We start from the raw sequence: 15,065 nt of genomic DNA on the forward strand, positions 1-15,065 counted from the left end.
TATCTGGCCATAAGGAGTCGTCGTTGCCGCGCCATAACCTCGGAGTTCCCTGTGTGAGCCATGGAGTCCCGCCTCCACCTGCAAGTACTTCACTCCGCCGCGCCTTATCCGCGTGCCACCGCCATTCTGCATCGAGCAGACGCATCAGCCCCAGTCACTGTAGTTGTCGTGTTGATTTGATCCAGAAGCTGTGCTCGAGCGCCGAAACGGGGGCAGCAAGCGGGCAGAGGTACGGCCGCGGAGCCGGGTGGGTTGAGATCGACAACAATGGTGGTTGAGGTCGGCCGCGACGGCGAGTGGTGTGGCAGCGGCCTGGGCACAGGCCAGGGTGGACCAGGGTCTTCGCGAAAATTACAATTTTTTTTTATAAAAATGCCGCGGTGGGTTTTCCGACGGAAGCAATAGCCGCTTTATTATTAGGTATAGATTGGCCGTACAGGGGATTGTCAATGTTTTCTAAAGGGGAATCGTTTCCCACCCGCGCGCCGGCCGAACCGACGCGCCGGTCGCCCCCTGGCACGCGCGGGCCCTTGCAACATTTTTCCCATCCACGCGCTTCTCCGGTCAATGGATGCAACATTTTTCGTCTAAATATGTTGCAACCTGCGTCATTTTTGCTGCAAGCGTTTTTTATTATATTTTGTTTCAGTAAAAAAACTGCATATACGTTTGGTTGCAACTCTAGTTCGTCGGATTTTTTGTTACAATCGATGTTTTTTTACTTTTTGCTACAACCGTGTTAATTTTTGCTACAACTAGCATCATGTTTTGCTGCAACCATTCACTAAAAAGTTGCATACACGTCACGTAAATTTTTGTTACAACCGGCGTTTGACTTTTTGCTACCACGTACCATCAGTTTCGTTTTTTTTGCTACGATCAAATAGATATTTTTTTTGCTACAAATTTTGTTTTTTGTTGCAACCGTTGAAAAAATTGTTACATGACATCGAAATTATGTTGCATGCGGATTCAAGAGTGCAGACGACGCGGGGTTAGTGGATCCTGCAGCCCGCACGCGGCCGGCCGAAAATCTGGGCCGGCGCAGATCACCCCCTTAGGCACGTGGATAAATGTCGGCAGCGGAAACAGAGAGGAAATCAGCGGGAAGCCAACGGAGACTGGGAAGCGACGCTGGATCCGTGCTCGTCAAGTTTCTAATAAAATGAATCATGCTCGATTTAGTTCACTCCGTTGGGTATATAAAGATGGCGACGCAGCAAAGATGTCCCAGCTAGCCGCCTACACCTACCATCACTGGCCAAAACGTGAACCGTTCCAGTCAAACTTCCTCGTCGCCACCACACGACCGCACCTCTCTCATGGCGTTCTCCTCGCCGCCGCACGTCGTGGAGGACGTGCCCCCGTTCCTGCAGCTCCTCAGCGACGGCACGGTGATCCGCTTCACTGACGGCTACCCCCTCCCCATCCCGTCGCCGCCGCCCGGCCAGCCCGTCGTAGACTGGAAGGACGTCGTGTACGACGCCAGCCACAGCCTCAAGCTCCGCATCTACAGGCCGGCGGCGGCGTCCTCCTCCGGGAACAAGCTCCCGGTGGTCGTCTACTTCCACGGCGGCGGGTACACCATCGGCAGCTTCGACATGCCGAACTTCCACGCGTGCTGCGTCCGCCTCGCGGGCGAGCTCCCGGCTGTGGTGGTCTCTGCAGACTACCGCCTCGCCCCCGAGCACCGCTTCCCCGCGGGCCTCGACGATGCGGCGAACGTCGTGTCCTGGGTGCGCGCCCAGGCTGCAGCGGTGGCGGCGGCAGAGGACAGTGCCGACCCCTGGCTCTCGGAGACCGCGAACTTCGGCCAGGTGTTCGTCGCCGGGGACTCGGCCGGCGGGGGCGTCGTCCACCACACGGCCGTCCGCCTCGCGTCAGGCCGGATCGGCCCCCTCGACCCCGTTTGCGTCGCCGGGTGCGCGATGCTCTGCCCGCTGTTCGGCGGGGAGGCAAGGACGGCGTCGGAGGCGGAGTTCCCGCCGGGCCCGTTCCTGTCCCTGCCGGCGGTCGACCAGGCCTGGCGTCTGGTGCTGCCGGCTGGGTCCACGAGGGACCACCCGCTGGCCAACCCGTTCGGCCCGGACAGCCCGGTGCTCGACGGCGTCGCGCTGCCGCCGATGCTCGTGGTGACCGCCGAGCACGACCTGCTGCGCGACCGCGCCGCGGACTATGCCGCGAGGCTCAAGGCGATAGGGAAGCCGATGGAACTAGTAGAGTTCGAGGGGCAGCACCACGGGTTCTTTGCCGTCGAGCCGTACGGCGACGCGGGCAGCGAGGTGGTGCGGCTCGTCAAACGGTTTGTCTACGGCAACGGCGGCGCCTCCGACTAAATTGGAGATCGAGTAAAGCAGTTCAGTTTGTATCATTGCCTCGTGGAGGACGAGTGGAGTAACATTTTATTTTGGACACTATAATATAGTATGTGTATGTCAAACTCCTATACGTATTCTTTTTCTCGTCTCAACATATGCATTTGATTTGAATTTATTGGCAATTTATTAAGGATTTCACTACAAAGCAAATGCCAGATTTTTTAGCATGAAAAATCGTTCGGCCAAGATGACAAATTATGTTTGCCTCGAGGATGCAAGTTTTCTTTAACAAACATGGCAAATCCTTGCCATGTTATTTTGCTAGGAATTGTAATGTTCGCTAAAGGAAATTATTATCCTCACAACAACATAATTTGACATAAAAACGTTAACTTTGTCTTGCCTAAAAATATGAGTTGTATTTTAATGAAGGAGCTCACTATGTAGCAGCGTCGCACGACTGCCTTCCCGTGCGACGGTTCGCTGACCACCGCGCAAGTCAAGTTTAGAGCAAGTATAATAATATGATATAAGAAGGATATAAGGATTAGAATATTATATATTTTTAGTTGAAGAAGAGAGAAGAGATGCGGGCTCTTGATGAGTAGCCAACTACAGCACGAGACCCAAGGCACTTTGTGAGAAGGCAGGGAACCAACTATTATTAAAATAGTATACATCTAAAACTTAGAGCAAGTACAATAATGTCTAGTCAGCTGACTCTAAGCCGTTCCACCTCACTCAAAATCTAGCTGGAGGGAAGAGAAGGCAGGGGAGAGAAGGCAGCGGGCGATTCACGGAGCGACCCGCTATAGCAGAGAAAGGAGCTGCATGCAGGAGCTAAAAGCTAGCACTACTTGGTCACCTCCAATCAATGGCATTTTTCTCTCTTTCATGCATGTAAACATTGATTACTACAACTAGCTTTATTGTAGGAGAATTCTTTACTGAAGGCTACAAGTGACATGCATCGGCATAGAGCCCGTAGTCGGCTCTTCTATTAACCATGCTCTTACTATTGTATATGTCGGCTATTAGGTTGATTCCATATGATATGGCAACTTCTTATAGCCGATTGTTGGATGTATTATTAATCATGCTCTAAGCGTATGTCCGGAGATGAAAAAATTATACAAGTACGGCTTCCAGGCCTAGGGATGTAGTGACATCAAAGACTTGTACTGTTGCATGCATCTCACTGACGAAAAAGACAAGCATTTTAACAGCGCATGCATGCAAAACATTTATTGTAGAGAGAAAGGAGCATGTCTGCACCGGCGATACTAGTAAAGAATAGATAACATCTATTCACAACATGGTCCAGTCCTAGCCAACATCTTATGCATATTTATTGTCAAGTTTAAAAATGTTTTATCTGACAGATTAATAATTTGGTTGGAGATTCACCTTCACCGTTAGGTTCGTCTCGACGAGTCCTTTAAAATAAGATCCCATGTTGACATGTTTCGTTAGTTTTTTTTCATCGTTCCTAGTTGTCACATGTATGTCATCATAGTTGTCATCTTACGGATGTACGGTTATCACAAAAATTATACATAGTTACCAAGATAATAATTTTATATTTTTTAAGTATTGCAGTGTTCTGTGCAGCTAAAAATGGGTATTAAAGCACTAACAATAAGCAAGTAAATTGACCGGGGGTAACCCCGGGGTACGCTCATCGAGCCTACTCCTTTGCCTTATACCTTGAAGGGAGTAGCATGAATCATTCTGCAAGGCCCAAGTCCCCCTGGCCGGCTAGGAAGCACCTGCCGGCTGGGGGCGAGACGGCCCACTCTCTCTGGCCGGCTAGGAAGCTCCTGCCAGCTAGAGGCGAGACGGATACCTCCCTCTAGACGTCTATGCCATGCCGGCCGGCTAGAGGGGAGGCGGCCGTGCCCAATCTCAAGTCACATCAGGACTTAGGTCATGACGAGACCCTACGGTAAAAGGTGCTACGCGTCAGCCAAGGTACTGGATTGGAGTGCTCGGCAGGTACAACGTCGGCGGCCATGCCGCTGACCTACTCCGGCTCCGATCCATCATCCTGCACAGTGTCGGTCCGTCAAACTCCCACTCCATTAGTGCACTCGGCGTGGGAACAGTGGAGACGGCCGTACTGGCATCCCATGACGAATCTCGCATGACGACGCCAGACGTACTACACGTGTCCTGCGTCGGTCTTACACGAGAGCCTTGCTGGCTAGCCGGCGGGCCCCATAGGCAGATGGGACCTCGCAGCCGGCGGGCCCCTCCAGCGACAAAACAAGACCCCCGTGCGCCCCCTGGCCAGCCGGCGAGGCTGTGAGCCGGGTCCCACTCATGTACCTTTATCGTTATTGTAGGTCGGTGGGTTCGTCTATAAAATCCCCGACCCCCTCCATGCAGAGGGTTGGTCAACTCAGCACACACACACACACACCATACAGGAGAGGTAGACGCGAGTCGGCTCTTCCTTCTTCCTCCTCCGCAGAACAACTCCAGGAGCACATTGTAGCCTCATTGATACATTATACACTCCGACAGGATTAGGGGTGTTATCTCTACGCAGCGCCCTGAACCTGGGTACATCGTGCGTTCCATGATTGTACCAACCTCGTCCCCAGCGCCCACCGTTGTCACTTCGGTTCCCACCATCTTTAGCCTACCCATGGCTTATGTTGTGAGTAAACACCCACATTTGGCGCCCACCGTGGGGCCGTCCGCGGCATCGGCTGGGTTTACCCGTTGGGCGGGGCCCTTCGCCTACACCGCCGGATGCATCGCGTCCGGACCGATCAGCATGCCCGTGGAGCCTGCTCTTGAGGGGGCTTCTCCGATGTTGATCGACGTCCCAGTCCGTCTCACGGATTCTGATGGGGAGTCTGACGACTAGTCACTCCCCAACATCGCCATCGCTTCTATTGCGAACCTCAGCGTTCTCTTCAGCGACTTGCGCCTCGGCGATGGCCCTCGCTACCCTGGCAGGGACATCGACGTCGATGCATTCTGCGCCAGCTTCAGTAGGCTCTCCCTCGCGGAGACGCGTGCACTTGATGAGTACCCCAGTGACGTGCTCATCTTCAACGGTCCATCGTCATCTGCGGGGTGCCTTGCCCCATATCACTTCGCCGTCGTCTCCAATGTCATGGAGGCGATGGTCGTTGGTGCCGGCACGAGCAAGGCTCACGGCAAGGCGTCAACCGACGCTGCTGATCCCACTGCAGTATCAGCCGACACGCTTCATGCTGTCCTTGACGGCTTGAAGACGCCCATCGCCACCTCCACAAACCCCACCGACGCGCAGGCCTCGCTGGAGGAGGCTCGCAGGCGGATCCTAGAGGAGGGCATTGCCATCGCTATGGCTAAGCGCCGGATGAAGGCCGCTGCTACTTCTCAAACAACAGTGCCAGAAATTGACACGTTGACGGAGACTTGCTTGCGTTGGTTTTTCCCTTGAAGAGGAAAGGGTGATGCAGCACAGGAGCAGTAAGTATTTACCTCAGTTTGAGAACCAAGGTATCAATCCAGTAGGAGAATCTCGTCAAGTCCAGAGTACCTGCGCAAACACAAACGAGCTTGCACCCAACACTATAAAGGGTTTGTCAATCCCTTCAAGATTGATTGCAAAGTGAGATCTGAAGGCGGAAAGTGCAATGAAGTAAAAGAGTAAGGCTGAAAATATGGTGTGAAGTAGACCCGGGGGCCATAGTGTTCACTAGAGGCTTCTCTCAAAATAGCAAATATTATGGTGGGTGAACAAATTCTTGTCGAGCAATTGATAGAACCGCGCAAAGTCATGACGATATCTAAGGCAATGATCATACATATAGGCATCACGTCCGAGAGAAGTAGAAGGATACTTTCTGCATCTACTACTATTACTCCACACATCGACCGCTATCCAGCATGCATCTAGTGTATTGAGTTCATGACGAATAGAGTAACGCCATAAGCAAGATGACATGATGTAGAGGGATAAACTCAAACCAATGATGAAAACCCCATCTTTTTACCCTTGATGGCAACAACATGATGCGTGCCTCGCTACACCTTCTGTCACAGGGTGAGGTCACCGCACGGTATGAACCCAAAACCAAGCACTTCTCCCATTGCAAGAATCATAGATCAAGTTGGCCAAACAAAACTCACAACTCGAAGAGAATTACAAGGATATGAAATCATGCATAAAAGAGATCAGAAGAAACTCAAATAAGATTCATAGATAATCTGATCATAAATCCACAATTCATCGGATCTCGACAAACACACCGCAAAGAAGATTACGTCAGATAGATCTCCATGAAGATCATGGAGAACTTTGTATTGAAGATCCAAGAGAGAGAAGAAGCCATCTAGCTACTAGCTATGGACCCGTAGGTCTATGGTGAACTGCTCACGCATCATCGGAGAGGTCATAGTTTTGACGAAGAAGCCCTCCGTATCCGAATCCCCCCCTCCGGCAGGGCACCAGAACGTGCCCTAGATGGGATCTTGCGGAGACAGAAGTTTGCGGCGGCGGAAAAGTACTTTCGATGATCTCCTGATTTTTTCTGGGATTTTAGGGAATATATAGGCGAAAGACCTAGGGCAGAGGAGGTCCAGGGAGCCCACAAGCCTGGGAGGCGCACCCCCTGGCCACGGCTATGGGGCTTGTGGGGTCCCTGGTGGCCCCCTGCCTTGGTTCTCAAGTCTCCGATCGTCTTCTGTTTCGGATTTTTTTTTCGGAAGTTTTATTCCATTTGGACTCCGTCCAAAATCCTCCCCTGAAAAGGGTTGAAAACACGGAAAAAACAGGAATTGGCACTTGGCACTGAGTTAATAAGTTAGTCCCAAAAAAGATATAAAAGGCATACAATCCAAAGTTTGACAAGATAATAGCATGAAACCATAAAAAATTATATATACGTTGGAGACGTATCAGCTGAGCAGCGCAAGTATAACTCTGCTTACGGCCTGATACGTCTCCAACGTATCTATAATTTTTGATGGTTTCATGCTATTATCTTGTCAAACTTTGGATGTTTTGCATGCTTTTTATTTATTTTCTGGGACTAATTTATTAACTCAGTGCCAAGTGCCAGTTCCTGTTTTTCCATGTTTTTGACCCCTTTCAGAGGAGATTTTGAAACGGAGTCCAAACGGAAGAAAATCCCCGAAAATATTTTTTTGGAACGGAAGAAGATCGAGAACTTGGGAACCAAACCAGAAGAGCCCCACGGGCCCCACAAGCCCCCACCCCGCGGCCAGGGGCGCCATCCAGGCTTGTGGGCCCCCTGGAGGTCCCCTGACCGAGATCTTTCGCCTATATAATCCCATAAATTCCAGAAAAAAAATCAGGAGATCATCGCAATCGCTTTTCCGCCGCCGCAAGCTTCTGTCTCCGCAAGATCCCATCTGGGGCACGTCCTGGTGCCCTGCCGGAGGGGGGATTCATATACGGAGGGCTTCTTCATCAACACCATGACCTCTCCGATGATGCGTGAGTAGTTCACCATAGACCTACGGGTCCATAGCTAGTAACTAGATGACTTCTTCTCTCTCTTGGATCTTCAATACAAAGTTCTCCATGATCTTCATGGAGATCTATCCGATGTAATCTTCTTTTGCAGTGTGTTTGTCGAGATCCGATGAATTGTGGATTTATGATCAGATTATCTATGAAACTTATTTGAGTTTCTTCTGATCTCTTTTATGCATGATTTCATATCCTTGTAATTCTCTTCGAGTTGTGAGTTTTGTTTGGCCAACTTGATCTATGATTCTTGCAATGGGAGAAGTGCTTGGTTTTGGGTTCATACCGTGCGGTGACCTCACCCTGTGACAGAAGGTGTAGCGAGGCACGCATCATGTTGTTGCCATCAAGGGTAAAAAGATGGGGTTTTCATCATTGGTTTGAGTTTATCCCTCTACATCATGTCATCTTGCTTATGGCGTTACTCTATTCGTCATGAACTCAATACACTAGATGCATGCTGGATAGCGGTCGATGTGTGGAGTAATAGTAGTAGATGCAGAAAGTATCCTTCTACTTCTCTCGGACGTGATGCCTATATGTATGATCATTGCCTTAGATATCGTCATGACTTTGCGCGGTTCTATCAATTGCTCGACAGTAATTTGTTCACCCACCATGATACTTGCTATTTTGAGAGAAGCCTCTAGTGAACACTATGGCCCCCAGGGTTTACCCCAGACCATATTTTCAGCCTTACACTTTTTACTTCGTTGCACTTTCCGCCTTCAGACCTCACTTTGCAAACAATCTTGAAGGGATTGACAACCCCTTTGAAGCGTTGGGTGCAAGCTTGTGTGTGTTTGCGCAGGTACTCTGGACTTGACGAAACCCTTCTTATGAATCGATACCTTGGTTCTCAAACTGAGGGAAATACTTACTGCTCCTCTGCTGCATCACCCTTTCCTCTTCAAGGGAAGAACCAACGCAAGCCCAACCTCTGTCAATGTGTCAACTTCTGGCGCTGTTGTCTGTGGGATAGCAGAAGAATTTCTGGCGCCGTTGCCGGGGAGGAAGACCAAGTCAAGAACTCATCCAAGTAGGTGTCGCAAACTCATCTCTTGCATTTACTTTGTTTGCCAGTTGCCTCTCGTTTTCCTCTCCCCCACTTCACCAAGTTACCTCTTTCGTTCGCCTTTTCGTTCGCCTTTTTCGTTCGCCCGTTTCTCCCGCTTGCTTTCTATTCGCTTGTGTGTCATGTTCCTTCAATATGCTTGCATCTTCACTTGCTGAAAATCTAGTGATATGGATCCTCACCCACTTGCCAATCTCTTTAAGAGATCCACTTATGTGGAACAAATTGCTAGCGAGTTGAGTGCACTTGACTTTCTCTATGGAGTTTTGCTTGAGATGCGTGAATCTGAAAATCGCGATGAAGAAATTTATGAAATGATCCACGAGGGCTCCTTGAATGAAAAGCATGATTGCAATGGTTTCACTATAAATTCTATTAGTGACAATCATGCTAGAAATATGCAAAACCCTAAGCTTGGGGATGCTAGTTTTGCTATGTCCTCTACTTGTTGCAATGATTATGAAATGGGTGATGATTTTTCTTATGAAAAATTGTTTAAGCCCCATGACGAATATGATGTTTGCAATAATATTGAAAGTGGGTTTGGAGAAGTCATGACTTTAGTTGATGATAATCCCACTATTTTTGAAGAGCGTCAACTTTGCATGCATGTGGATCATGAAAAGAATATCCTTTGTGATAGCTATATTGTTGAATTTGATTATGAACCCACATGTAATTGCTATGAGAGGGGAAAATATTGTGCTAGAAACTTTCATGTTACCCAATTACCTCTCGTTATGTTGAGATTGCTATTGTCTCTGTCTTCTTCCTTGCATTTGGTAACTATTGGTTGTCTTGACAATCTGTTTTCCTATAAAATGCCTATGCATAGGAAGTATGTTAGACTTAGATGTGATTTTCACATGCTTTATGATGCTCTCGTTGTGCTTCAATTCTTGTCTTTTGTGTGAGCATCATTGAATTATCAATGCCTAGCTAAGGGCGTTAAACAATAGCGCTTGTTGGGAGGCAACCCAATGAATTTATCTTTTTCTTTCTGTTTTGTTGCGTCCACACCATCACAATTCTGTTGTGATTGTGTTTTTTGTGTTTCTTTTTGTGTTTGAGCCAAGCAAAACCTTTATGACTAGTCTTGGTAATGGTTGTTTGATCCTGCTGGAAAAAGACAGAAACTTTTTGCTCACGAGATGATTTTTCATTTTTATTCAGAAAGAGATTTTGAGTTGATTATTTTTGCTGCTGATTGATATGCTTTTTGCCCAGGCCGTCGTAATTTTCAGATTTTTTGATGTACCGGAAGTATACGAAGTATACAGATTGCTACAGACTGGTCTGTTTTTGACAGATTCTGTTTTTGTTGAGTTGGTTGCTTGTTTTGATGAAACTATGGTTAGTATCAGGGGGTACTAGCCATGGAAAAGTGAGAATACAGTAGGACATCATCAATATAGATGGAATTCAAGTTTGCTACAGTACCAAAAGAAGTGGTAGTTTGTTTTCTTGTACTAATGTTATCACAAGTTTCTGTTTAAGTTTTATGTTGTGAAGTTTTCAAGTTTTGGGTGATGTTCTGATGGACAAAGAGATAAGGAGTGGAAATAGCTCAAGCTTGGGGATGCCCAAGGCATCCCAAGACAAATTCAAGGACACCAAAAAGCCTAAGCTTGGGGATGCCCCGGAAAGGCATCCCCTCTTTCGTCTTCAATCCATCGGTAACATTACTTGGAGCTATATTTTTATTCACCACATGATATGTGTTTTGATTGAAGCGTCTTGTATCTTAGGAGCCTTTTCTTTTTGTTGTGTCACAATCATCCTTGCTCACACCTTTTTGAGAGAGAGAGACATGCACTCATCGTGATTTTGCTAGAATGCTCATAGTGCTTCACTTATATCTTTTGAGCTAGATACTTTTGCTCTTGTGCTTCACTTATATATTTTGAGCTAGATACTTTTGCTCTTGTGCTTCACTTATATCTTTAGAGCACGGCGGTGCATGATTTGGTAGTTGGATTATGCTATGAAAGTAGTTCCAAATGTGATAGGTACCCAAAGAGGATGCAAAAACCTCCATCTTCATGTGCATTGAGTAGAAAGTGAAGTTTCCATTCCTCTCAATTAGTTTTGAAACGTGGATTCGATAATATTGAGAGTTATGTTAGTAGGGTGGTGTGAATCTAGAGATACTTGTGTTGGAGTTAGTGATTCCCGTAGCATGCACGTATGGTGAAACGCTATGTTAGGAAGTCGGAGCATAATTAATCTATTGATTGTCATCCTTTGTGTTGAGGTCGGGATCGCGCGATGGTTTACACGTACCAACCCTTCCCCTCGGAGCATGCGTTTAGCACTTTGTTTCGATTACTAATAAAAACTTTCGCAATAAGTATGTGAGTTTTTCATGACTAATGTGAGGCCATGGTATAGATGCACTTTCATCTTCCACCATTGCTAGCCTCTCTAGTGTCGCGCAATTCTCGCCGGTGCACAATCCCACCAAATTCCTTCCTCAAAACAGCCACCATACCTACCTACTATGGCATTTTCATAGCCATTCCGAGATATATTGGCATGCACCTCCCATCGTTCCGTCTCATGACTTGTGCCGTCACTCTCATATTGCCATTGCATGATCGTAAGATAGCTAGCGAGATGTTTCAACATCATACACCATGCTAGATCGTTGCACATCCCGGTACACTGCCGGAGGCATTTCCTATGGAGTCATCATCATTGTGATCTTTGAGCTGTGAGTAAATAAAAGTGTGATGATCATCATTATTAGAGCATTGTCCCATGTGAGGAAAAAAAAGAGGCCAAAGAGCCCCCAAAAAAAAAGAGAAAAGAAAAGAAAAAAAGAGGCCTAAGAGCCCAAATAAAAAAAATAGAGAGAAAAAGAGAGAAGGAACAATGGTACTATCTTTTTCCACACTTGTGCTTCATGTTAGCACCATGTTCTTCATGATTGAGAGCTTCTTGCTTTGTCACTACCATATGCTAGTGGGAATCTTTGTTTTATAACTTGGCTTGTATATTCCAATGGTGGGCTTCCCCAAAATTGCCCTAGGTCTTCGTGAGCAAGCAAGTTAGATGCACACCCACTAGTTTTCCTCTTGAGCTTTCACATACTTATAGCTCTAGTGCATCTCTTGTATGGCAATCCCTACTCATTCACATTGATATCTATTAATGGACATCTTCATAGCCTATTGATACACCGAGTCAGTGTGACCATCTCCTCCTTTTTGTCTCACAACCACCACCACACTCTATTCCACCTATAGTGCTATATTCATGGCTCCCGCTCATGTATTGCGTGATAGTTAAAAAAGGTTTGAGAAAGTAAGAGTGCGAAAACAATTACTTGGCCAATTCCAGGGTTGCGCATGATTTACGTTAGTTGTGTGAGGATGATGGAGTGTCGTGGGTATAAGTCTGACAGTAGATGTGTAGGGTACGAAAGGATGGGCAGAGCCTTAGCTACGGCGAGGTTGTATGAGTTCAGGCCCCTCTGCGGTGGAGGTAAAAGCCCTATGTCTCAGTGCTCTTGGGAGCTTAGTGTCGAGTGGAATATAGGATTATAGTAAATGCCAACCCCTGCACCAGTGGGGAAGGGCAGCTTATATAGAGTGCGCTGCCCTTCACAACGGCCCGGTGGACAGGGGTGGAGTAGTGGCGAATAAATGCCTACGTTACATGTAACGTATGCCTTAAATGCTAATAATGGTGCATGAAAACGTACGACCGTTGTCCTCCTGGGAGGTTACGATGTACAGAGTGGAATTTAGTCGGTATGATAAATACGCTCCGAATGCTCGTCACCGACTGGATGATGGGGGGTCCTTAGTTCAGTCGGAACTGTCTAAGGGCCTTGCCCTCTGTGAAGGGTAGTCCTTGGGTAGGACCTATAGGGCAGGCCTATGACCCTACCCTGGGACTATAACCCCATCATTAGTCCCCGAATGGATCGGGGTTGGGACGATGAAGTGGTACCTGGAGTACGGATCCGACTGGTATGGATGTGACTTTGGCGTTGTTAGCCTCGATCCATTTTATCCTTTCGACCAATGATCCGAGTGAATATACCAGTGAAACGAACCGTTAGGGACCGAGTGCTTCCGCGGAATCTTTCGATGTGACCGGTCAAACTGACAGCGGCGGATTTTCTGGGATCTTCAAATTCCTGTTGACGCACGCTCAGCGGGGATGTCGACATCATCATCGAGTAGTTTCTGCCGCCTCGATTACCGCGCCTTTATCTTCTCCACTAATATCGCAGCAACCGGTCGGGGGATAAGATTTCGGGGCCACCTGTTAGTGACCCAGTCGGAACCTTATTTAAGCCTCTCCGGCGGGGGTTTCTTGTTGCGCTGCCCTTGTTACTCGCACTCGCCCCGCTTCTCCCGTAGCTCACTGCGCGTTCCAAGCCTCCTCCTTCCTCTCCTCCTCTGCGGATCTGCTGCCTTCACCATGACGAAGGGGAAGACGAGCAAGCTCGAGTCGCAGAAGAAGAAGAAGAAGGCGGCGGTATGGTGAAGGCAGCTCCAGGGGGATTTCCTCCCCTCCATGGTGATGGCGAACAACCTGCTGGAGCTGGTGGAGCAAGGCATGATTTCCAACAAGTCGTGGAGGTTGCCGGCGGAGGGCGAGACGGAGCCGGCGCCGCAGGAGGGAGAGCGCGTCTTGCTGCTCAGCCACGTGTACAGGGGCTTCTCCTTGCCTCCCCACCCCTTCTTTAGAGGTCTTATGAATCACTTCAGGGCGCAGCTCCATCATTTTCCTCCCAACGCGATAGCCCATCTCGCCGCATTCGTTACTCTGTGCAAGTGCTTTATTGGGTGTCCCCCTCATTGGGGGCTCTTTAAGTACATCTTCTCCGCTAGGTCTCAGACTGTCAAAAAACTCAGCCAGTCGGACGATAAAACCCACCTCCTCTAGCTCTGCGGGGGCTTAGGCTTCCAAAAGAAAATGAAGAGTAGCTACCCCCCTCTCCAGTTGTCCGAGTCAGTTAGGAACTGGCAGTCGACCTGGTTCTACTGCCAGGACGTAGCTTGTCCGAATGCTACGACTGGGTTGCCGCCCTTTAGCCTAGACCGTCCGGCTCCTCCCAGGAAACTTGCGCTCTCCAAGTTGGAAAAGATCTAGATCCAGCCTCTGGTGGACGCGCTGATAGCCGTCGTCCGCAAGGGAGTCACCGGCATGGCCTTGCTGGGACCTTTCTAGGTCGGCGCATCCAGCCGCTGCAAGCCCGACACCACGCCATGTGGCACTATCTGGGGCCCGAGGATTCCACTCGGACTCACCCAGAGTGCATGACCGGGGAGACGGTGACAGCGTGGGTTCGCGGCATCACAGGCGCATGCGACAACCCTCAAGGAGCCCGGCGAGTGAGGCCCTTCCGCGCCGACAACCCTCCTCTGAATGAGGTGAGCGCATCTTGTTGAGTGCTTTCAATCTTCTTAGACTTATCGCTTTTCCTGTGTCGCCACTTGGTGTCTGACGTTGTCGACTGTACTTTGTGCAGGAGTGGACCAACTGGTATTCTCCCGTCTCGAACGGGAATCCCGCTGAGGAAGAGGAGGGCAGCTAGGAGGGCAGCGTGGATAGCGCCGAGTACGTTTCCGACAGTGGGGATACGGAGGAGGAGTCTGAAGAGGAGGAGGGGGAGGCTGGGGAGCAGAGCTCGCCACCTCCACCATCAGAGCCTCGAACTAAGCACCGTCACGAACCCGCGGCTCCGCCGGTTCCTCCAGCAGCTCCGAGTGCTCCGCCTGCTTCTCCCGTGGCTCCGAGTGCTCCGCCAGCTCCTCCCGTGGCTCCGAGTGCTCAGAGCGTGAAGAGGACTAGGGACGCTACTGCCGAGCCTACGGACCAACCGTCCAAGGTGGCCAAACCGAGTGGGCCCAAGCCTCGGAAAGCTTTGCCTCGGATGAGGATCGCTGTTCCAGTTGCCTCAGCGTAAGTGTCTTGTTCTCCCATCTTCTTTCAATATTTGACTGAACTCATGCTTATCGGACGAGTGGATTTTACTCGACAGAGCTGCCACCTCTGCCACCTCTCTGCCGCGCCATGATGATGATCCCATGGATACGGATAGCGTTGCCACATCTCAGCAAGGTACGTTGTGATGACTCCGAGAGTTTGCATTATTGTTTCGCGAGTGCTGTCTTTAATCTTGCCCTTTTTCTGCAACCTCATGTTGTTCAGTAGGGCT

General features: G+C 49.1%; 1 protein-coding gene across 1 annotated transcript; it reads left to right on the plus strand.

The window, feature by feature from the left end:
• The first annotated feature begins 1,238 nt into the window (after window positions 1-1,238).
• Window positions 1,239-2,470, plus strand: LOC123398720 (probable carboxylesterase 15). Its single transcript, XM_045093171.1, has one exon. It carries the CDS (start codon window positions 1,323-1,325, stop codon window positions 2,334-2,336), a length of 1,014 nt encoding a protein of 337 aa, XP_044949106.1. The 5' UTR covers window positions 1,239-1,322; the 3' UTR covers window positions 2,337-2,470.
• Window positions 2,471-15,065: the final 12,595 nt, after the last annotated feature.

Source organism: Hordeum vulgare, chromosome 5H (assembly GCF_904849725.1).
Source record: "Hordeum vulgare subsp. vulgare chromosome 5H, MorexV3_pseudomolecules_assembly, whole genome shotgun sequence".
Classification (NCBI taxonomy): domain Eukaryota; kingdom Viridiplantae; phylum Streptophyta; class Magnoliopsida; order Poales; family Poaceae; genus Hordeum; species Hordeum vulgare.